Consider the following 24,899-nt stretch of genomic DNA (forward strand, 5'->3'; position numbering starts at 1 on the left):
TACAACTAAGTCTTATAACTAAGATTATTAGCTAGTGACTTGCAGCCCTATTATGAGATATTTTAATTTAATAAATTTATTTATTTTTCAGGTAAACAAGGAGGACTTTGCGCAAAGGACCAGTTCAGATGCACAAACAGCCACTGCATTTCCAAAAATCTCACCTGCAATCGTTAGTATTATCAGTTTTAAGATAAGAAGAAGAAATGCATACATAGACACTATAATAAATGTGATAGATACTTTTAGTATCACCCCGGTGAAATACCACTATTCTGAATCCAACAGTTGCTTGAAATGGTTTTAGCCGTATTTGATGACTAGATCTGAATAGTCAAATACTTATCCATCTTCCTCTTTCTAGCAATCCGAAGGTTCCGGGTTCAAATCCCGTCATAAGCAAGTAAATTTTAACTGATGAATTTGTGTTATTTTGCAATTTATTAATTAAAAATAATATATAGTATACTTGCGGCACGTTCCAGAGCGAAAGGTATTCTCAGTGTAAGACCACTATTTAGAATTGAAACGCTGCTTGAAATGACTTTAGCTGAGTTTGGTGACCAGATCTGAATAACCAGGTATTCCCCCACCTTCCTCTTTCCCCTCCCCACTATCTTCAGCCTCACAACATACCCCAATTGGGGATGCCATAGTCTCACAGGCTCACATTTAAAAAAAAAACCCTTCGCTTCCCCTCTTACTCTACCATGGTCCCACTGGGTCCGGACATTCGAGAGCAGTTGGGACTCTTGTGCAGTATTCACATAAAAAAAGTCCTACAACATGTAGAGAGTTGTGGCAGCCGCTAATAAATGCCTTAACCCTGCTGGTCGGCTATCCCCCTTTGGTTCCTAATGCCCGAGGATGCGATGTTCACCTTCACACTTAATACAGCCACTTGTGACCCCGCACTTCACAGAATAATCGAAGAGTATGTATGAGACGATGTATGAATGCGAATGAGACAAGGAGTGTGTGCCAAGAGCGAGTTGTTTGGCGGTCCGTCCACTCTGCCTACCCCTGTGTTAGTTAGTTACAACGGAGCCTTAAGTTGTTTATTATTATTTCCAGACGAGGACAACTGCGGTGACATGTCTGATGAGGTGGACTGCACCAAGTCCCCCTGCTCGCTGGGGGCCTGCTCGCAAATATGTGTGGAAAAGAAGCTAGGACTGGTTTCTTGCAAGTAAGTATATCAACCACCAGTTTTTTAACCTTTATAACGATGGCCTTTTCCACGCAATTCTATCTCATCACACAGCGCGTTTTGTAAATTGTTTGCAATTTCCAATGGCATACATCGTTATGTTTTAGTGGAACTTGTAACAGTGCTACCACGGAGGACAACAAATGTAACAAGAACATTAACACTACTCTAATTAAACCACCTTAGGTGAATGCCAAAATATCCAATAAAATACAGTAGAACCTCGTTAATTCGAAATCCACGGGACATTCGTAAAAATACGATATATTTCCGCGTAAATCGAGATTTTGCGGTAGATTTACGTCGCGGCTGGCCCATTATTTCGAATATCTGAATTTAAATTCGTAAAAATACGATATATTTCCGTTTAAATCGAGAATACGCGGCCGATTTCCGTCGCGGCCAACCTTTTAAATTCTGATATATGATGTAAAAATATGATATATTTCGGCGTAAATCGAATTTTATTGGCAATTTTTCGTTGCGGCCGGCCTTTTAAATTCAGATATTTGAAGTAAATTCGTAAAAATATGTCATATTTCGGATGAATCGAAATTTTTCGGCCGATTTCCGTCGCGCCGTATTTTTTAACTCGGATATTCGAAGTAAAGTTAGTAAAAATACGATATATTTCCGCGTCCGATTTCCGTCGCGGCGGGTCATTTAAAATTCAGATATTCGAAATAAATTCGTAAAAATACGATATATTTACTCGTAAATCGAGATTTCGCTGCCGATTTACATAGATCGACAGAGGTACTCCAAGAGATACAATTTTTTTTTATTTATTTGGATGACATGGCCTTACCTAATACCTTTGCATTACATAAAAATATGTCTAATGTAGCGACTATAGCGTAGGCATTGCTGAAAGCATATTAGAGAATATTACGCTACCACCATACAAGAGGCGAGGAAGGGCATCTGAAGGAGCATGCCCTTTACGATTACAGGCTGTACAATGGCGCATTTCCCTAGACTAATTCCTCCAAATCCTGTCAAACAAAACCCGTCCAGGCTTTGAAAAATGTGTTCATTACTGAAAAAGAAAAGTGAATCACGATGGGAATGTGAGAAATGCTTGGTGGCTCTCCACATGTCAGAATGTTTAAAAAAATACCATCCCTACCAAAACTGCCTAGAGATGAAGATTAAACAAATATCCAAATAAAAACAAAAAAAATCTACAGTTCTGTTGTGTTCGTACAGACAGGTCTACAACTCGTCTTGGAAGGAGTTTAATAATAAAATGTTTCTTTTATATTAATCAGGGATTTATTAACCTTTTGAACGCGTTAATTTGCTCCGTTTTATCTATACCCGTACGCAGTACCTATTTTCAAATACCTATGCACGCAATTAAATGTTAAATTATAGCATTCTGGTATGATTTATTGGACTATATAGACAGAACAGATTATTCTCCACAGTATGAAAACAAATCCTCGTGTGTCAACACTCTTAGATGTTTATAAAAACAAAAACATAAAATTTCATACAAAGACGTACCGTATCTTTTGAATGTGGTCCCGCCATTCACTCGGCGTGTGTGTACTTAGGTGATAGACACAAGTGGGACACCATGAGCACTTATCATTTTTAGTTATGAAAAGTTGTGAATGACATACTAGTACTAACGCCATCCGTTGACAAAAATGTAAACTAAAGGACTAAAAGGCGCGAAGAGGCGCACATGATTATCTATCTTTTTTTTATGAAATACAATTTTATTTTTGAGAAATTCTTGTAGATGTCAGCATCATGATAGTTCTACGAATGTCCAAGTGAGCAAGAAATACATTTATGACGAAAGAGCGCTGGAATATTGGCCGTCAAAGTTTCCGTATCAACTGTTGATACAGCCGCGTGTGAGTATAGACTTTTTGCCGTAACAATAGTTGATACGGCCGTGTGCAAAGAGTTAATACTCCACGTATTATAATGGTGACTCGATAGTCGACCTAACTAGAAGCTTGCTAATTGGAATCTGAAAGAGTAAGTTTCTCTGAGAGCCTTACCACTGGCCCTGGCGACTACTGGCCACTGGCTCCATCTTGCGGGCTTCCTCACAAGCTCTATGCACTGCCATCTGTGTGTGCATCTATGAAGCTCTTACTTCCCAACAAGTTCTGTGTTGGACCCTTTTAATTTCATGTGTTTAAGTTTAGTGTTAAGGTTTCTTTGAAATAAAAGTTTTAACAATTAAATAGTATTTTTAATTAAAAAATTAAGTCATAACAATCGTGGTGAAATGGGTTAAGCAGGTAAAAAAAAATTTACTGCATTTTATGATTTCAGTGACATTTCTCAATATATATGTGTTTCCAGATGCGCTCCAGGTTTCCAGGCTCAGACATACGGGTCTATACACGCCTGCGAGGCCATCGGGGCCCCGGCCAAGCTGATAGTCTCCAGCGACGTGGACATTCGCATCTTCAACCCGTACAAGCCGGGAGAGGAGTATCACACTCACCTGCTGCAGAAGAACCAGAGCACTGCTGGGTGAACACTTCTTTCTTATTTAACCGTTTCAACACAATCTATTGGCACCTTTTGTGTTTTAGTGGATCATATATGCGACATACACGTACGGGGATGTTGCATATATCGATCGCCAATAGATCACATATGCGACAGCCGCTTAGATAAGGTTAAGAAGTGTTAAGACAAATAATATATAAGTTTATATCTCTTAACGGAAGCCATCTTAAAATGTTGTGACTAGCTCAGACACAGTGGCTGTATTGAAGTCAGAGTTAAGTTGGCCTCTTCTTCTTCTTCTTTCGTATGGCGGGGGGGTCAGAGGGGGACATCTTGGTCTGCGAGACATTCTAGGCGTCGCCATGTGAACCTCATCAATCCCGCCGGGGAATGAATGGAGCGGGCATTCGTTGACCACATGTTCGGTGGTCTGCACCGCATCACATTCACACATCGCCGACTCTTTAAGGCCCCATCTGCGCATCATGTGGGCACAGCGGCTATGGGAGCACCTTAACCTTTGTTTTTTTTAGTTGGCCTTTCAGTACTATGATTATAGTATTACATAACTGCTGATCAAGTACACATCAAAAGTGTAAGTGTAAATACAAAACCCAACTAAATAGCATGATAATTTGACTGCTATCGCCAGCCCTAGTTGCCCGATGCACCTTCTATTAATAATTTTTGTCCATAGAATCATGTTGGCTGGCAGTTAGCATTACCGGCTTGTCAGTACAACAGAGGGGGTACTGGTTAATTTTTGTCCATCTGGTCATCATAAACTCGAGCCTTTCATACATATATCTTCGTTGCTATAACTCTTCGAGAGTCCTGACTGCATCTAAAATATGTCTTCCCTGCCAGTTTCTGGTTATCTTCCACTTTCTTATGAAAATCTCATGCCTTTCTTCTTCTTGAGACGCTGCTCCCAACTCCAATTGACTTAATGCAATGAACCAGGCTTCTCCACTCCTCACGGTCCTGCGCTGCATGGAGAGATATTGATCAGTCCAACACATCGGTGATCTTCCTCTGCCTTCCACTTTGCCAGTGACCATGAGTTTGAGCTCTCAGTTTGGCAAGCGACGTGTTCAAAGTATCTTTGGATACCGCTGTATGCAGTTGATAGCCTATTGTGGATGCCTAGCTCTTCCAGGCCTCAATATTAGAATAATATTTGTGTAAACTCTAATCTATATATTTTTTAGGATTCACTGCCAATATTTAAAAGGAGCATTGTGTCAATGATATAAACTGATTAATAATGCACTTGCATGTACATACACACACACTCACATATATACCCACACTTATGCACTACACACATCACCTATTAATTACTGAATATACATAGGACATACAAGCCTTAAACATTATATTATTTGTTTCTATAATATTATTTTTTATTTGTTTTCTCAATAGTTTCAAGATAGGTGACCTGGATGTGCTGTGGGGACCCAACGTGACGGAGGTGTTCTGGCTGGAGCACCGCCTGCAGATGATCGCCAAGATCACTCTGGACTCGGCCAACCTGTCTCTCCACACGCCCGTCATGTCATCCCGGGTGCCCTACATCACCGTGGTAAGCCAACAAACCATTTTACCATAGTTAAAGAAACACAATGAACAAGTGCCCAAAATGCAACAAAGTATTAGTGTGAAACCGCGCGCACGAGACTGTCGCCAACATCGTTCACCCAATTACTGCAAATCGCATCTGCGCACAGCGGCACACCACCTTTGTTTCTACCTACACGCCAAACATATAACATTCATTGCTTAGCATCTGTGATCGCAATAGGCGAATCAAGAGTGGACTGTAAAAATTAATTGTAAACTTGGAAGTTGACACAACTATGGTTGGAGATGGTGAACATGGAGTAAGGAAGGAATCCGACTTACCCCTTTGATGTTCTTCAAAGATGATGATGGTTGGTTTCACTCACAGGAGATATGATTTATTTTATGCACAAGCTTCCACAACATCCAGGTTAGATACGAAAGACACTGAGGGAACCGAATATATTCACTGCACAGGCCTTCTACCCTGAGTTGATATTAATAACAGCACTGAATACAAATAGATGTTCATCAAACAGGCTCCATCAATAAACTGGTTTGACAGTCGCTTTTATTGTTGTAAAATGTCAAACACATACGTGGGTATAGTCAGATAATGACAGGTACTTGTAGGTAAAATAGGATGGGAAAAATTGCAAGGACAATGTTAATGGAAGATTAATAGTTGCGTCAACAGCTTCTTCTTAGTCTATGCAATTTGGTCGTAGCTCGGTGACAGTTGCCAAGCTTCCATGTCATTTCAGCCTTTGTTTCTATTATCTATACATTTTATTAAAAATCTATACTTTTTTTCTAAAAGTGCCGTAAAATGAGGTGACTTTAGCAATTTTCAATATTGAACCTAAATAACATTAGTGCATACCTTTCCCGAGGCTGTTAAACTCTGCCATGAAAAAAGAGATTAATTAATTTGTTTTTATTATCAGTGTTTCACTAGTGGCCAGTGGCGGTTTTCTCTAAAGTGCGTTTGTGCGGCGAACCCCCATTAAAAAGATGAGAAAATAAAACAAACTTGTTTTATAATAATATAAGCACATTATAGATAGCACGCTATTAAAATTTCGCCTTCAAAACCCGCGCCACCGAAAAATACGATACATATTCCAAGTTTGTGCGAGTTGAAATCCGCGCCAAACTCTTCATACAAAAGAATTTTAGCCGGTACAGACCCTATGACGGTGACATATACAAAATTTGGTCTTTCTTTGCAAAACTAAGACAAATTGTGTGCGTCGAACACGCGTTATGAAATCACGTGACCTCCGAACATTGACGAATGTAACCGAAGAAACCCGAGAACTTCGCGGGCTGACGGGCCGACGTTTGACCTTTGAACCATAGGGAAGCAAGTGTTATTTTTTATGTTATATTATGGTATTTAACTTTGTAGTCATTTTTGTACATATTTTTGTTTTCTTGTTTCTGCATTTCTCCAACCGTTTGCTTATGGCATTTGCAAATCTACTACCTATTGAAGTAGACTTAGTAAATTTATTTCGTGCCACCTTTATTTGTTTTTTTTTTTATGTTTTAAAATATCAATTATATATTCTACGAAATTATTCTTCTCGAAAAAACAATAATAATTAGCAACATACATTGAGTGCTATAAAAACATTAAACAATTTAATTCCTATAAAACTTTTCTCATTATCTAATAATTGTGTCTAGTGTAAAGTGATTTAAAAACAATAATATGTAGGTACCCCTCCCACTAACTTTATTTAAGTTGTGTGACTGCTGCCGTATTCGACTATTTGACGAAGGACAACAGTAAGTAAATTTTAATTAGATATGTTTATCTTCTCTTGAATTTCTGAACCCCCTGTTAAAAAGACCACGAACCGCCACTGCTAGTGGCGCTAGTGTATTGTAAGTTTTAAGGTGTTTTTGTCTGTGGTCCGGAGTTGCCATAAGATAAAATGAATTACTGCAATCGTCCAATTCAGTTTAATTTTGTCGTCTCTGTTTAGATCACCGGCATGAGAGACCCGAGAGGAATAGCCGTAGAGTGGGTGACGAAGCGGCTGTACTGGACGGAGCTGGGGCAGCGAGGGTCCGTGATGGCCAGCACGCTGCAGGGCCGCATGAAGACCACACTGCTCCGAGACCTCGGTGATCCCATGGACATAATCGTCATACCAGGATCACGGTAAGTCTTCCACGATGAACCACAAAATTGTAGACGAATTTTAAATTTTTATTAGTATATTATATTTTATTATATTATATTCTATATTAGTAATTTCACTGTCATCTTCCCCATAATGTCACTTTTTTGTGGGTTTCATGTTCTGTGGATGTTTTTTCCCTTTCCTAGTCAAATGGCCTTTTCGTGCGTGACGGGCCGGCCGCGCATTGAGTTGGCCTCGCTCTCCGGAGAAGCCCGCAAAGAGCTGGTCTCCCACTCCATCCGCTGGCCCACCGGCCTGGCGCTGGACTGGCCCGCAAGCCGGCTCTACTGGGCCGACGCGCGCACCTTCACCGTGGAGTGCATACTGCTGGACGGGACTGACAGGAAGATCGTGCGGAAGATGGGATCAGGTAACATACGTACGCTTAACCTGCGGAGAGTCAGAACGAAAAATCCTTGGTGTACACTCAATTGTCAGACCAAAATACGCAGAGCCACGTGAAAATTATCTTGACGAGTTTTGCTCAAAAAAATCTATGATTTTTTTTTTTTTTTTTTCAATTGTTTTCTGTTCACCAGAAAATATATTTTATTATTAAAATATGTTTCATGTTTATATCGTAACACGTTTTCCCAGAATAGCTATCTTTATCTGTGCATATCTGCAAACTATTTTTAAAAATGTGATGAAATACACTTTCAAATTAAATTAAATTGAATTGGTTCACTTTACATTTTTTGTAACCAAAACTATTGATAGCAAAAAAATAAATAAAAATACACTTATTTTACTAGACAAATGTATTATAAACGTAAATGTTACCTCACTTTTTTGTTGTTTCAAAAAAAAATTAATATAAAATTCTTGAAGTGTCATAAGTGTTTTTCAAATTGCGGTCGAAACCTTTGGTTTCATATAGGTGCACATTTTAATTCTACTGTGGTTAATTTCTAGATTTGAATATAAAGCTTGGTGTTTTCTCTTTCTAACACCGATTTCTCACCACAACAATAATCAATTATGTGCATCAAAACAACTGGTCTTATTCTTAATTTATTTAAAATGTAACGCGAAACAGCGGCGGCGGCGAGTGACTAGCAGTGACATCTGTTGTCTCTAATAGAAGCTTTCATTCACATACTATTCGCTGGTCAATTTAAAGAATGTCCACTTTGGCATCTTCTGTCCCTATGCGCGCCATAGAATAAACGAGATGGCACTATATTTTTCGTCGAATTAAAAATTAGGTACCGAAGAAAGCTTAGAAACTCTTAGGTCATGACCGTGGAGGAGACAACACGATAAATATTATATGTTTTACAGAGATGGTGACATAAACAAATGTCGGTTTTTCATTTTACACGCTTGTAGTGTGTGGAACAATGGTTGTTTTTAAATTGGATAGTTCGGGAAAGGTTTGGAACCATTCTTTAGTTGTTATCGATTTAGAATGAAGCTGAAGAATGAAACAAAACAAAAAACGTAAAAGATCATTGTCAAATAGAATCAAACTTTTATTTTATTTACTGTATTAACATAATATGTATTCTAAATACAGGGTTTTCCAATAAGAGGTGTTATTTTGAATAGCCCGCTATTTCGGTAGATGTTACTTTTGAAGCTGTCATTTTTTGACATTTGACAAGTAGAAACTACGCCATTAATATAAATGGAACAATTCACGCTTCAACAACGCATTGAAATTATCAAAATTCACTTGAGTGAATCAAATGCAAATCATCTTGAGTGATGAGGCCCATTTCCACCTCGGTGGCTTCGTCAACAGCAAAATTGTCGCATCTGGGCTCGGAAAACCCAAGAGTTATTGTTCAAAAGCCTCTCTATCCTCAACGTGTGACTGTTTTGTGCGGTTTATGGTCCGGCGGAGTCATTGGACCTTACTTTTTCGAAAACGAGACTGGAGCAACAGTTACGGTGAATGGATTGCGCTATCGAGAGATGATTAATGATTTTTTATGGCCGGAATTGGATGGTATTGATCTGGACAGCGTTTACTTTCAACAAGACGGCGCTATGTGCCACACAAGCAACGAAACCATTGATCTTTTACGATTGAATATCAAAATAACACTTATTGGAAAACTCTGTACTATAACAAATTGATATAGATAATAATATATGGGCATTTTTCACAATATCAAATAAAGATTAGTCACACATTTTTTTCAAATGACCTATCACGACTGGTTCCCTAGAGCCGTCTCTGGTTAATAGTATTACTTTATTACTGTTTTTTTGCTTTTTGATGGTATTATTACGAGTGTGTAGGATATTTAGAGTGTGTGTAGATCCAACGCTCCTTAGCGCTTGACGGCTCTGGTTACAGACAGGCCAGAAATGAAGTACAATCAGAGTATAAGTTGCCTGTGTTGTTCCCCAGGCGACATACCCTACAAGCTGGTGGTGTTTGAGGACGCCGCCTACATGTCCTCCTATTTCGGACAGACGCTGATGCGGCTGGAAAAGTCCGGCCGGGAGAATGGCACGTCCTACATGGTGCGCGGGATCAACCGCCTGTCCGGGATGGTGATGCTGCACGAAAACGTACAGGAACAGTACTGTAAGTTTATTCATTGCTTACACTTTGGAGACAGTTGCGCTACGAGAGATTTTGATTTCATTATGGAAGTTGATCATTCAGTTAATTGACTTTTAGCTATTAAGTATGAAAAACTGCACAAGAAACATTGATAAATTATTATTATTTAAAAAAAAAAATAAAAATTGTACAAACCACTATTTAATAAAAATAGTCAAAATCTTTTTGACGGCTTCCGTGGTCAAGGGGTAAGGCTCTCGACTAGCAAACTAAAGGTCGCTGGTTCAAATCCCGGCGTGCGCATATAAATTTTATTATTGCAAAGTTTTATCATTTAAATAATATAAGGTATAGTTGCGGAACGTTCCAGAGTGGAAAATACTCTCAGTATCGCCCTGGTGTAAGACCACCATTCAGAATTAAAATGTTGCTTGAATTGGCTTTAGCCGTGTTTGGTGACCAGATTTGAACAGCTCCCGAAATGTTCCCGTTCGACATTAATTTTAAAATAGATTTGCTGTTTTTTAATATATCTATAAATGAAATTACATAAATATAATATAACAAACCGATTTATGCAATAAAAAAATATTTAAATTTGAATTTCAAAAATAGAGCAATTTTTTTACGATTCTTTTTTCGCTTACCGATTGTTTTTTCTTGTAAACTGTAAAAATACCACTTTATACGCGAAACTATAGAACATATTTTAAAGATTATTGGTACTTCACTTTTATTTTGTTTCCATAAAAATAATGAATACATACTTTGACAAATCTTTTGCAACATGAAAGCAATGGCGGTCGATGATTTTTTGGAATATTTTATAATTATTTAAAAGTTTCTATGGTTAACTTTTAAATTCAAATACATAGCCAGGTGTTGCCACTTTAGAACACTGCTTAAATCATGTATCTCACAGTAATACAAAAGGAGATAGAACAATTATTATGAGTCCGTATCAACTTGTGCCTTACACGAGAAAACTCTACTGCTGTCGGTGTTCTGTTTACAAAAGGCCACAAAAGACCCAAGGGGTAAACTCTTTATTATTTTTCTTTTCTCAGTTGTGAACGAGTGTGAGAAGAATCCTTGCCAACAGAGCGCCCTCTGTGTTATGTCCTCGGAAATTCCCTTCAGAAGTTGCCTGTGTCCGGATGGCCTAGTACCGGGCGACAACTCCACTTCCAACGTAAGTTCTTTTATGCCTGCTTCAAATGGATTGCTCATGTAATCATCATTAATATTTATATATTAACATTGCCTTGTTGACTTCTCTTTGTGATCGTCAAACTATTGATTAATTATGTATTTTGGGGACTGAATCTTATTACCACACAGAAATAAGTTTAACTATGCATTTAAGTGGTCGTCAAGCTATTTTTTTGGGTAAATTTAATGCCTGAACTTATGACCACACACAAGTTAAACTATTGCTTTTGGGATATTTAATACACTCATGACCACACACAAGTTAAACTATTGCTTTTGGGAAATTTAATACACTCATGACCACACACAAGTTAAACTATTGCTTTTGGGAAATTTAATACACTCATGACCACACACAAGTTAAACTATTGCTTTTGGGAAATTTAATACACTCATGACCACACACAAGTTAAACTATTGCTTTTGGGAAATTTAATACACTCATGACCACACACAAGTTAAACTATTGCTTTTGGGAAATTTAATACACTCATGACCACACACAAGTTAAACTATTGCTTTTGGGAAATTTAATACACTCATGACCACACACAAGTTAAACTATTGCTTTTGGGAAATTTAATACACTCATGACCACACACAAGTTAAACTATTGCTTTGTTAAAAAATTATTAAAAAAAATGATTTATATATCTAAACCTTTTAATGATTGGCGAATCAAATATTACCATTTTGGCTTATTGGTGATACTAGTCATAATTATGCTTTTGTTACCTTACCTGTACCACTGTGTTACTGTATCAGTCACAGTGGCATCCACAAGGTTAACCCTCCAAATTACCCCACTGTCCCACAACACATGTTCCATGTCCCAATGTTAGGCTCTTATAACCATACCTATACCACTGTGTTACTGTATCAGTCACAATGGCATCCAAAAGCTTAACCCTCCAAATTACCCCACTGTCCCACAACACATGTTCCATGTCCCAATGTTACGCTGTTATAACCATATCTATAAAACTGTGTTACTGTATCAGTCACAGTGGCATCCAAAAGGTTAAGCCTCCAAATTACCCCACTGTCCCTCAACACATGTTCCATGTCCCAATGTTACGCTCTTATAACCATACCTATAACACTGTGTTACTGTATCAGTCACAATGGCATCCAAAAGGTTAACCCTCCAAATTACCCCACTGTCCCACAACACATGTTCCATGTCCCAATGTTACGCTGTTATAACCATACCTACACTACTGTGTTACTGTATCAGTCACAATGGCATCCAAAAGGTTAACCCTCCAAATTACCCCACTGTCCCACAACACATGTTCCATGTCCCAATGTTACGCTGTTATAACCATACCTACACTACTGTGTTACTGTATCAGTCACAATGGCATCCAAAAGGTTAACCCTCCAAATTACCCCACTGTCCCACAACACATGTTCCATGTCCAAATGTAACATATAACCATATGTGTTACTATATCCATCACAGTGGCATCCAAAGTTTTAACCTTCCCCAATTTCCCACAACCAAGGTTCCATGTCCCAATGTTACGCTCTTATAACCATACCTGTACCACTGTGTTACTGTATCAGTCACAATGGCATCCAAAAGGTTAACCCTCCAAATTACCCCACTGTCCCACAACACATGCTCCATGTCCAAATGTAACATATAACCATACGTGTTACTATATCCATCACAGTGGCATCCAAAGTTTTAACCTTCCCCAATTTCCCACAACCAAGGTTCCATGTCCCAATGTTACACTTTTATAACTATACCTGTACCAATGTTATTGTATCGGTCTTAGTGGCATCCAAAAGGTTAATCTTCCAAATTATACCACTGTCCCACAACCCACGTTCATGTCCCGATATTACGCTTTTATAACCATACCAACCTGAAGGGTTAACCCTCCAAATTGTCCCGCTCTCCCGCATCCCATGTTCCCGAATTCACCCGTTTTAACCCTTTGCCCGTCGCAGGCCTGCGTGGTGCGCTCCACTGTGCTGGTGGGCTGCTCGCTGGCGTGCGCCGGGGGGGGGCTGTGCGAGGCGGTGGACGGCGTGGAGCGCTGCGCCTGTGCCCCCGGATACTCGGGCCCCCGCTGCCAGCAGTACCGCTGCCCCTTGATGTGTCTGCATGGGGGCATTTGCGGATTCGCGCCCAATGGGCTTGCCAAGGTCTCATACTAAAACAATGATTCCATAATAAAACAGAACAGCAGCAAAACAAAACACTATTAAAAAGTTAAAATATATATTTTTTTTTCAATCTTTACATTTATTTTGTGATGAATTGAAACTATCCAAACTCAGCATAATTATTTTCCTCTATTAGTATTCTGGGCAATGAGGAGTACATATTACGGTAGTTAGTCCCAGAATTTCTACACTGAAATAAATCCCGACTTCTTGCATCACGTAGTGGAATCCGAAAGCTTTTCAATGCAAGCAATTCTGGGCTATTAAATGCATAATTTAGAAGTTTATATAGAAATACCAAGTCAGTGAAAATCCTTTTTACTGACAATTTAAGCAAATTCATGTCATTCAACCTTTTGAACGCGTTAATTGGCTCCGTTTTATCTATAAACGTACGCGGTACATATTTTCAAATATCTATTAACGCAATTAAATTTCAAATAATAGCATTCTGGCATGATTTATTGGACTATATAGACAGAACAGATTATTCTCCACAGTATGATAACAAATCCTCGTTTGTCAACACTCCTAGATGTTTATAAAAACAAAAACATAAAATTTCATACAAAGACGTACCGTATCTTTTGAATGTGGTCCCGCCATTCACTCGGCGTGTGTGTACTTAGGTGATAGACACAAGTGGGACACCATGAGCACTTATCATTTTTAGTTATGAAAACTTTTTCTAAAACTGAACACTTAAATTTTATGTCACTTAATATAATAACAAAATTGGACTAACGCCATCCATTGACAAAATTGTAAACTATAGCACTCGAAGGCGCAAAGAGGTTCACTTGATTATCGATTTTTTTTAATGAAATACAATTTTATTTTCGAGAAATTCTTGTAGATGTCATCATCGTGATAGTTCTACGAATGTTCAAGCGAGCGGGAAATAAATTTATGTCGAAAGACCGCTGGAATATCGGCATTCAAAGTTTTCGTATCAACTGTTGATACAGCCGCGTGTGAGTATGGACTTTTTGCCGTAACAACAGTTGATACGGCCGCGTGCAAAGAGTTAAAAGAATGTCAACAAAATTGTTTGAATACCCATTTAAAACTTAGAAAGCGTAAGAATTTATTTTGTATTCTTTCAGTATAAAATAAAAATGTAAATGGTTGTTTGTTCAAAATCTTAAATATCCGAAAATTCTTCATCAATTGTTAAAATCAAATGAAATTTTGAATTTTGCATTCAAATACGCGTGTTTTTATATACCTTTGTTATATATATTACACCTGTGACAGGTAAAAACATGCTTTTTGTGAAAAACAGCACCATCTGTTGGAAGTAAAAGCAACACGTGCTATTGTTTGTCTGTCTGCATAGACGTATTTTCTTTAGTCATTGGCACAGACATACTGAGCCACACCAACAGAATACAGCTAGTACATGAATATTGTAATGTTGGTTCCAGACTGGAGAATTGTACTCAAGTTGGCTTCTAACAAAGGCAAAACAGTTTAACCTCTCAGACATAGAATTTTATTTACTATGTGTCCCTTTGAGTACTGTCAGAACGTGATAATTTTTGTGTTATACGAGTTTTACTAAAATCTTCATAACTCACGTTTTGGGAAACGTAGCCTCATTCTAAAAAATGTTTTGGAAAGATTATGAAATCCACTATCGCATTGTGTTGTTATACGTAAATATTTGCGTTTCTAAATATAAATTTTATGAAAACGTCAAAAATATGTAAAAATTGCTTACCATTATTTCAAAGCCTTGAAAAATGTACTTTTTTCTGAGTAGCATAAAGGAATAACACTTTATATAGTGAAGAAATATATTTAAAAGTTATTAGTCACCTCAAAATATTAACCGTCCAAACTAAAATATTTTTAATAAATTATTTAGAAACGCAATAAATTATTAACGAACATCTTGACAGTTTCAATCGGCTTAGATAATGCACCTCTACGTTCCATAGATATTCTTGAATACAGACGCGTAGCGTTATTCATTATCGATACTCTGTTTTTTAAATCATGGCAATCCGTATACTAGTGATGGAAATAAATCATTTTTTGTAAAATCTCGCGCGTTTACGTGAAAAGACGTTCTAATGTCTTGACCGCTATTATTATATTTACGTTCTAATGTTCTGAGTGGTTAATACACTTAATATTGTTGAAATTTCTAAATAATCTAGTTAGAAAATCTCAACATTTGTAGGTCTTTCTTAGAGATTTCCTTTACGTGGTTAAAGAGTTTCGATTGAAAAGTTAAGCCAAGTTTTTTTTATTTTTGTTTGTTTGTAATTAAACTAATCTAACGTATCCTATTCCATTATTTTATTATGTTCTGTTTTGTCACTGTTCTGTTTTGTTTGGTTACCTAAAACGACTCATCTTTTGCTGTTGATTTATAGCAGGGATTCTCAACTGTTTTGTGTTCAGGGAGACATTGGAGATCAAGCAGAATGTGACATGTACCCATATTTTTGTCTATGGAAATCAATTGTAAAAACTAATTAACCATCATGCTGTTTCTCCAGACGGGTAGACAAAGAGATAGACAGCATGATCTGTAGTTCACATACGAAATGCGTCAATTGTCAGTAAATTAATAGTGAGCGCCTGTTGAGTACCCCTGATATGAAGATATCTACATATCTCTCGCATGTATTTAATTATATATTTCGTATTGATTTGGGATTAATTATTGCTTATTTCGTGTTGCTTCAAATGTTCTGATGTTTTATATTTATTTTTGTTCAGGCATGATTAACAATAACTCAATAATACTGTAACACTGGGTACATATAAGGGTTCGGAATTCGCGAGCCGAACTACCGAGCTGTACCACGATTCACGGAAAAGGAACGATGCAACCGAAAATTGCGCAAAATACCATAATTCGTGGCACGGCTTGCGTGTTTTTTCTCGTGTCTATGTGCAGCATATGATTTTGTATTTTTCTGTCGACATATTCATAAGATTATTTCTGATTGTTTTACTAATCTGAAACCTGCAAAAATATACTTTTTACATTCATAGTAGCAATGGGTCTTGACTCATTTTATTAAAAGCAGTAGCCACGGAACCAACTCAATACTTTCATACGACCCAATGAGTTTGTGCTCCCTCGATACGGTTCTCCCGCTACGGCTGCCCTGATATGGCTCCCAGCGTAAGCGTTTCAATGATCGCACGACTCTTGGTACCGGTATGCCGCGTCGTACCATGAGAAAAATAAGATGTTAGGTAAATAGTAGGTGTAGGTAAATGTCCAGATGTCGAACTGTCAGACGCCATTCAAGATATAAATGGCGAAATGTGAACCTGTTGACAAGAAAAAATACCAGGAGAGCAGAAATATCATTGGGTATTTTCACTTGGTTATTATAATATAAATGTCCAGATGTCGGACTGTCAGACGCCATTAAAGAAATGGCAAAACGTGAACCTGTTGACAAGAAAAAATACCAGGAGAACAGAAATATCATTGGATAAATATCACTTGGTTATTATAATATAAAAGTCCAGATGTCGGACTGTCAGATGCCATTCAAGAAATGGCAAAACGTGAACATTTTGACAAGAAAAAATACCAGGAGAACAGAAATATCATTGGGTGTTTTTACTTGATTATTATAATATAATTAATCATACAAATTTATTGCTCAGTGATGGTAGTTGTTAAAATCACATAAAGAGGAAACCATTTATATTTTTTAAATAAAAATAAAAAAAATCCTGTTATTTTGCACGGATCTCAAAATTAAGAATTATCTCCCTTCACTATTTCCGTATTATGTATCTAGAATGTAATGCTAATGCGTATCTACTAAATGTTTTATATTATTTTATTGTAATAGTATCCTAAAATGTATAATGTTGGTGTTGACAGTGTGATTGTCCGCCCCAATGGATCGGAGAAAGGTGTGAAACTTCGCTGCTGACCTGCGGAGGGGGCTGCACCAACGGGGGCACCTGCACTAAGGAGGGATGCCACTGCCCTCTGTCTTTCACAGGTAAAACTAATATGATATATAGTATGTTAATTTGTTTTAGATTTTTCCATTTAACCTCTTGAACATCGGAGCAGAAAATTCTCAAAATATACCCCTATATATAAAGTGTTTTGTTCAAATATCGGAATAAAAACAATGATTTATGTTTTTTTGCAATTGTTTTCTGTTTATCAGATAATGTATGTTATTATTCACATATAATTCATGTTTATATCGTAAGACGTTACCCTAGAATAGCCGACTTTATCTAGAAATAAAAACAAATCTTCCATTTGGGAGACAACTGTCAGTAAAAACATTTGTCATTTATCCTTCATAAATAACAACAATCAAAAGTTGTTTTCAATGGAATATTGACCTTCATACTCTGAAAATTAAAATATTTTTAATTGTGGGACGCCGTTGAAACATAATTAATTTTTGACATGCACGGATAAAATGTTTTCTAGATAATTAGAGAGGCTACACCATCGATATATGAACTCTAGTCTTAAAAATTGTGTCGATTAATTCAGCCTAATACAAATAGCTAATTTCATTAGCAAACTCCCCGTGTGCTTCTGTCGCATCGCTTCGAAAGCATTATATCTTGGGAGACAAATTTGTTCCTCGCAGACCAACAAAAGATAAAAAGCAATGCTTCTATTGAACTTTTCACCATGAAATAATGCACTTTATTTTTGATAACTGTTTTCGTAACCCAATTTTTGGAATCAATAATTTTGGTTTTGGTCATTTTTAACATCCACACGTCCTGTCTAGGTCTGTTTGCTAGCCGATGGGTTACACTCATGAAATAGAAAGTAGCAACAACAGTATTATTAGCACAAGCGATTCTTATTTTATCCTTTATAAAGTTTTCAAAGCATAAAGGTTAAAATTCCATTGCACAAAATTCCAGCATGGATGAAGGCCTCAGCACGGGCAAGCCACCCAGTGAGTTCAACATTACTGGAAAACTTTGAAATGTAAAAAATATTGTACGAAATAAAAAAAATATATATATTAGAGCGTGCACATGTGTGAGAGCGTTGAGAACGGTCATAAAATATGTGCGTGTAAACCAGTTGACTGAAGTCATTTTTCTTGTAGACTAAATTCCACCCTGGGATGTAGCGCCGTGATGATGGTTATAAAATCATCAAGACTAAATAAAAAACTTGTCCGTGAAAAGATAATTTTGGTGCGAATGAATTGAATTATTTTACTGGTATTTTCCCTATAGGCCCCCGCTGTGAGAAGTGCGGCAGTAGCGAGTGCCTGCACGGGGGCTCCTGCGTGGACATGGGGGCCCAGGAGCCTCACTGCCTCTGCACCCCCGGCTGGGTGGGGCAACACTGCGACACCTCCGCCTGCAATGGATTCTGTGATAAAGATGTGAGTAAATATGATATAAATACAGTGCAACTTATTAGCAGAAATGGAGGGCTACGTGAAACTTTAAATTGCTTTAAATGGCAACACGAAGATGGTTTAAAGCAGTGTTTCCCAAGCTTATTTTTGCCACCCCGCTTTTATTATGAAAATCTCACAATAATTGCCATTACAAGTTAATGTCGTTATCTTAAATAAAATTATGGTAGGTACTCTCTCACTAATCTGCATTAGGTATTTTGTGAAAACAAACAAACTACCGTTATTGATCTTTCGTTAAATTTACATTCTTTGTTAAACCATTAGTTTTGAATCATATCAATCCTTTATGATTGAATAGTGGTGAATACAAAGTTATTTATTTTATTTAAATATCATGTTTATGCTTGCGAGAAGAATCCATTTTGCAAACTTCTTTTTTAAAACTCGTGGCAGAACGAAACAAACAGAAACGCATGCGACAGTTGCTACAATACACAAAGGATGTCACGTCTGAAGTCCCGTCTGATGTCCCGTCTAATGAGCAGGTTGCGTCGGGTAGAGATTCGTCAGATGGAGTGCGCGAGGCCATCCTCAATTAATCAGCATCCATTGAACGTTTAACGGAACAATGATGATTCATCTTTGTGTCACCTCGACAGCATGCTTGGTAATCCAGTGTAATCTCCAAGGAATTACGCTTCACAAATAAAACCATTTTTTACTTTCAAACAAACGATTGTATATTTTCATCTCTTCAAGCCACAACACTCGAACAAGCACAGGCCGATCTCACACAGGAGTCGAAACGTTGGTTTTATGTTTTGTAAATTTAAACGGAAAGTCTCAGAAGGATAAGTTCAAGGTATCCGCGCGATCTTTTTCTCAAAATTTCAATCTCCATTTTTTTTCTCGCCTAACGCCACGCGCACCGCGGAATCGTCGTCCCTCGTATTGTTCCCGTGTTGTCCCGATCTAAATCTACCCGCGTTATTTTTGCTCGCCCGTCCAACCGCTCGCAGAGCAGCCACCCGAAAAACTCTCAACAAAACAATAATCGGGCACTACCCTGGCAATCCAAACTTGCACAATTCTTTGACGTTACAAGGATTAAATTATCTAAATATCCTAAAACGACACTAATAAACCCTACTGGTAAAATGGTCAGCGAGAGCAGTATAGCAACTGATTGCGTAAGAGTAATATAACCTAACCCGTCGTCGCGTTGGTGTAGACAGCTTGGCGCTCGAGTCTAGGCACGCGGCGGACTATTGAATTTGACAAACAAAATACTGGCAAATTATAGAGCTTGATTTTGTGCAAATAACTATGTAGTAAAAATAACAAAGGATTAAAGTAGTTGTCGTATAATCTAGCAGTGAATTACTGAAAGAGTACTGTATTATGATCTTGAGTACACGTTTGTCAACAGAGAATAGCAATGTTGTATGGTGACAATATACCTATCAGATCAAGGGTAAATTTTTTATTCATATTATTAATAGGGCAATTGAAACAAATAATATTGATTTTTTTTTCAAGTTGATATTCGCACATGGTAGAATTCACAATGTAGGTAGGTAGATATGACACAATGTCTATTGACATTGTTTTAGAGGAGATATGATGTGACACAATGTCTATTGACGTTGTTTTAGAGGAGATATGATATGACACAATGTCTATTGACGTTGTTTTATAGGAGATATGATATGACACAATGTCTATTGACATTGTTTTAGAGGAGATATGATGTGACACAATGTCTATTGACGTTGTTTTAGAGGAGATATGATGTGACACAACGCCTATTGACGTTGTTTTATAGGAGATATGATGTGACACAATGTCGATTGACATTGTTTTAGAGGAGATATTATGTGACACAATGTCTATTGACATTGTTTTAGAGGAGATATGATGTGACACAACGCCTATTGACGTTGTTTTATAGGAGATATGATATGACACAATGTCTATTGACGTTGTTTTAGAGGAGATATGATGTGACACAACGCCTATTGACGTTGTTTTATAGGAGATATGATATGACACAATGTCTATTGACATTGTTTTAGAGGAGATATGATGTGACACAATGTCTATTGACATTGTTTTAGAGGAGATATGATGTGACACAATGCCTATTGACGTTGTTTTATAGGAGATATTATATGACACAATGTCTATTGACATTGTTTTAGAGGAGATATGATGTGACACAATGTCTATTGACGTGGTTTTAGAGGAGATATGATGTGACACAACGCCTATTGACGTTGTTTTATAGGAGATATGATATGACACAATGTCTATTGACATTGTTTTAGAGGAGATATGATGTGACACAATGTCTATTGACGTTGTTTTAGAGGAGATATGATGTGACACAATGCCTATTGACGTTGTTTTATAGGAGATATGATATGACACAATGTCTATTGACATTGTTTTAGAGGAGATATGATGTGACACAACGTCTATTGACATCGTTTTAGAGGAGATATGATATATGTGCGTATTTATGGATCAGTTGATACTTTGAGGATGATATGTGCAAATATTGAAAACAATCTCATTTACTTGTGTTACTCCTGCTTCTGAATGTCAATGTCTAATGTTTATGTTTTGTTCCAGGAGTTCTGTGAGCTGAGTGACGGTGGAGTACCCCACTGCATCTGCCCGCCAGACCGCTCCGGTGCGCGCTGCCAGAAAGACATCTGCAGGGACTTCTGCAAGAACGGGGGTGAGTCGTTACTGATCATCTTGTTGAATCTCATCATTGATGTCTGATTACATGGACATGTTATAAAGCCAAGTTTGCATACAGCTAGGCAACTAGGAGACAACCACGTGACAACCAACATTGGCACCAACGGGGTTTGCGCATTTACTGAAGAGAATACGTCATGCTCCCAACATGCGTACATCGGAATAAAACGGCAATTATGGTTTCCTTTGCATTCAAACTATGTAAATGCATAAATGGTTAAGACAATAATCGCTAATATTGCATTACATCTTACAGGTAAACTTTATTTTACTTAATTTATAACTTTTTCAGTTTAATATGAACAGATTTTAAAACTGCACTGTGTTACACCAATACTGTATAAAAGTTATAATACCTCCAACTTCTGACATTTCCCTTACATTCTGATGGCAGTACGCTACTCTAGCATCTCCTAGCGGCACGAGTTGTGAGGCTTTGTTTGCTTGCATACATATTAACGGATTTTGTGCATGATTATGCCATCCTACACTAGCGCATCTAACGGCCAGAGTTGCCAGCCAATTACAAAGTAAATACTGCCAATATTTTACTGGAGTTGGAAGTATGTATTATTAATATTCTATGGTATTTGGTGACACCCGTATTAAGTGTGACAAATCATGTAATGAAAACATAAGCAGCGAGACGCGAAATTCAAGGTGATAGTTTAGTGCGGTGAATAAATTATGCGACAACTGCAAAAGGGAAAACAATTTAATCTTACAAAATATTTGGTTTATATAAATAAGTAAAACCCTTTTCATAAGATCTTAGTTACGGTTAGTGACGGCAAGGAATCTGCGCATCATTGTAAAAAGGGACGGCTGTTCGTAAGGGGATTTCATTATTGAAGACTAATATACTTCGTCAATCTAACATTGAGGATGGAATCACAGCATGGGGAGGTGGCACTTCATCTGCACTAGACCCAAAGATATTAGAAGAACGAGATGTGCTATGAGCAGTTCGTACTGAGTGGAATTGTTTTGCCGAGTGTCGCCGGTTTTGTTCACCAATACTACTGCACACCTTCGCTTGCGCTAAGGTATCCGCTCTAATACATAGAACAGATTTCTGTGCGTACACGTCCCGATACCGTTCAAAGTACCCTAATTAGGTAGTACTCCGGCTACGGTCCGGCGGCCAACATAGCATATCTCGTTCTTCTAATATCTTTGACTAGACCCAATCATAAAAGTCCAGAAATCCATAATCAAAATAATCCTTAGGCTACCTCTAACTACAGACTCGAACTTAATCTTTAATATTATGAATGTTCGGCAGATATACGCAAAAACAATCTTCACGCACCTTTATACAAATATACATAAATACCAAACAAAAAATTTAAATACTCGCTGTACTCGAAACAATAACAAAGATGTACTCCAAATTCCTGTAATGCATACCACTTTCGGACAAAGAAATTTTAGGTACATTCCAACAAGATTGTACAACTCTTCCAGAGAACATAAAAAATGTGATACTCAAACAAATTTCAAAAAGAACATTGTAATTTGGATAAAAAGTAATAATAGGGCCTTTACCGGTGCCCTCACCCAAATTCTAAACTATTGATGCAACACAAATATAGAGAGTTTATATTATAATATAAGTGTAGGTATACTCGAAAGTATTTAAACTAAATATGTATTAAAATGACTGCCTCAACGCAGGCTAGCCGCTAGCCTAGTGAGGCAGGTTATGAGAATACTCAATTTTATCTAATTGTTGTGTATTATATCTATTTACATGTGTAGGTATAGTTGCTAATTTATTAAATAAAGATATTATTATTGTTGTATTCGTACAAACAGTTCTCCAACTCGTCTTGGAAGGAGTTTATAAATAAATGGTTCTTTTAAATTAATCAGGGATTTATTAATACTCCGCGTATTATAAAGGTGACTCGATAGTCGACCTAACTAGAAGCTGGCTAATTGGAATCTGAAACAGTAAGTTTCTCTGGAAGCCTACCCACTGGCCCTGGCGACTACTGGCCACTGGCTCCATCTTGCGGACTTCCACGTAAGCTCTATGCACTGCCATCTGTGCGTGCATCTATGAAGCTCTTATTTCCCAACAATTATTATATTTAACTATAATGCGAGATGCCTGCAGGCTGTTGCATACATTTTTCCCAAATCATTGAAAGGTAGACCCCCAAGACCACAACACTTCCCTGCTCGTGTTAGTTTCTTCCCCTCGCCCTTGATTGCATATGTAGTGTTTTTTTTGATCTGTGATTTACATGCATACTTTCCCCTTGTCCTATCCTGTCGCATCGATTAGGTGCCTCGAAGTGACCCTTTCCCATGCCATTTCAGCGGCTTACGTCCAACCTCTTCTCGCGTTGTCTCTGGAGTTGTTTCTCCCAACTATGTGTGGGGCGGCCCACTGAACGTCTCTGAATTTTCAGCAGAATTCGATCCTGTAGATTCTTATATTTCTTTGTTCCCTTTATGCTCAATTACGTGTTGAGGTCATTCTTGTTCCTTTCATCTAGCATCGTAATTTCGTCTTACAATTTTTTGTCTAATCTAGTAATAACATTTTTTTTAGGTTCATCTTGTCCATTACTAAGTTATTTTTTTTTTTTATAGTCATACAGTTTCATAAAAATATTATAAATTGACAATGTTGAATTGAAATACTAACCTAAATATTATTATCATTTCTGCAAGCCCGAACCAATGTAGCCATTGACGATTGAACGGGTGCAACTCACCGCGTATACGAATTATTTCAATTTTTTTTTTTTTTTTTTTAAATTTATTGTATGACAGACAGGTAAGTCCAATTATGGTACAATTTTATTATAACTAACAATACATGTACATAATTTTTTTTAAACATGGTATAGTGATATTAAACACATCTATATCCGCTGGTAGGGCATTTAGCAAGGCCATACCTCTTGTCATGCTATGTTGGGCAATGACATCTGTCCGACCCTGCGGTATACAGAATAGGTCGTGGCTACGATTTCGACAGTATTTATCAGGAACGAATAAGCCACAGTATGACAGGAGATATGGACAATCGATAAGGTTTTTTAGTAACTTTAATTCAAATACCATGAGTCCGGCATTACGCCTGTCCTCCAGGCTTTGGTAATTTGTCTCCTTTAGCAGTTCCACGTGATGCATGAATTTCGGATATATTCCGTATGATCGCATGTGAACATACCTTAGGAATTTTTTTTTTGAATTTGTTCAATTCTAAGAGCTTCGTTAGTTCAACTCCGTTCGTTAGTAAGCCAGTAATTTTGAAAATGAAATTATTAAAAAAAGATTTGTATATTTACAGTTGACCCGAAGCTTTTCGAATATTTCTCGCAAATGTCACTAACTGACCATAGATGACGGACTTCGTCTATTTCGTATTGACATTGAGTTTTATCGATCATCTGTGCTAGACC

General features: G+C 37.4%; 1 protein-coding gene across 2 annotated transcripts in view; it reads left to right on the forward strand.

Annotated features, from left to right (window-relative positions):
- LRP1 (LDL receptor protein 1) overlaps nt 1-24,899 on the forward strand; it is a 325,177-nt gene that overhangs the window by 239,111 nt on the left and 61,167 nt on the right. Inside the window, exons 75-86 of one of the 2 annotated variants that reach the window (XM_089648596.1) lie at nt 92-172; nt 1,075-1,189; nt 3,539-3,712; nt 5,117-5,276; nt 7,249-7,427; nt 7,596-7,819; nt 9,812-9,991; nt 11,038-11,162; nt 13,145-13,342; nt 17,229-17,352; nt 18,578-18,729; nt 21,343-21,451. In XM_089648596.1, the coding sequence (XP_089504722.1) occupies nt 92-172; nt 1,075-1,189; nt 3,539-3,712; nt 5,117-5,276; nt 7,249-7,427; nt 7,596-7,819; nt 9,812-9,991; nt 11,038-11,162; nt 13,145-13,342; nt 17,229-17,352; nt 18,578-18,729; nt 21,343-21,451 (1,821 nt within the window). The remainder of the gene's footprint in view (nt 1-91; nt 173-1,074; nt 1,190-3,538; nt 3,713-5,116; nt 5,277-7,248; nt 7,428-7,595; nt 7,820-9,811; nt 9,992-11,037; nt 11,163-13,144; nt 13,343-17,228; nt 17,353-18,577; nt 18,730-21,342; nt 21,452-24,899) is intronic. The other variant, XM_089648597.1, reaches the window with a different exon arrangement.

The sequence above is a fragment of the Hesperophylax consimilis genome, chromosome 28 (genome assembly GCF_061612785.1).
Source record: "Hesperophylax consimilis isolate HC1 chromosome 28, BYU_Hcon_1.0, whole genome shotgun sequence".
Classification (NCBI taxonomy): domain Eukaryota; kingdom Metazoa; phylum Arthropoda; class Insecta; order Trichoptera; family Limnephilidae; genus Hesperophylax; species Hesperophylax consimilis.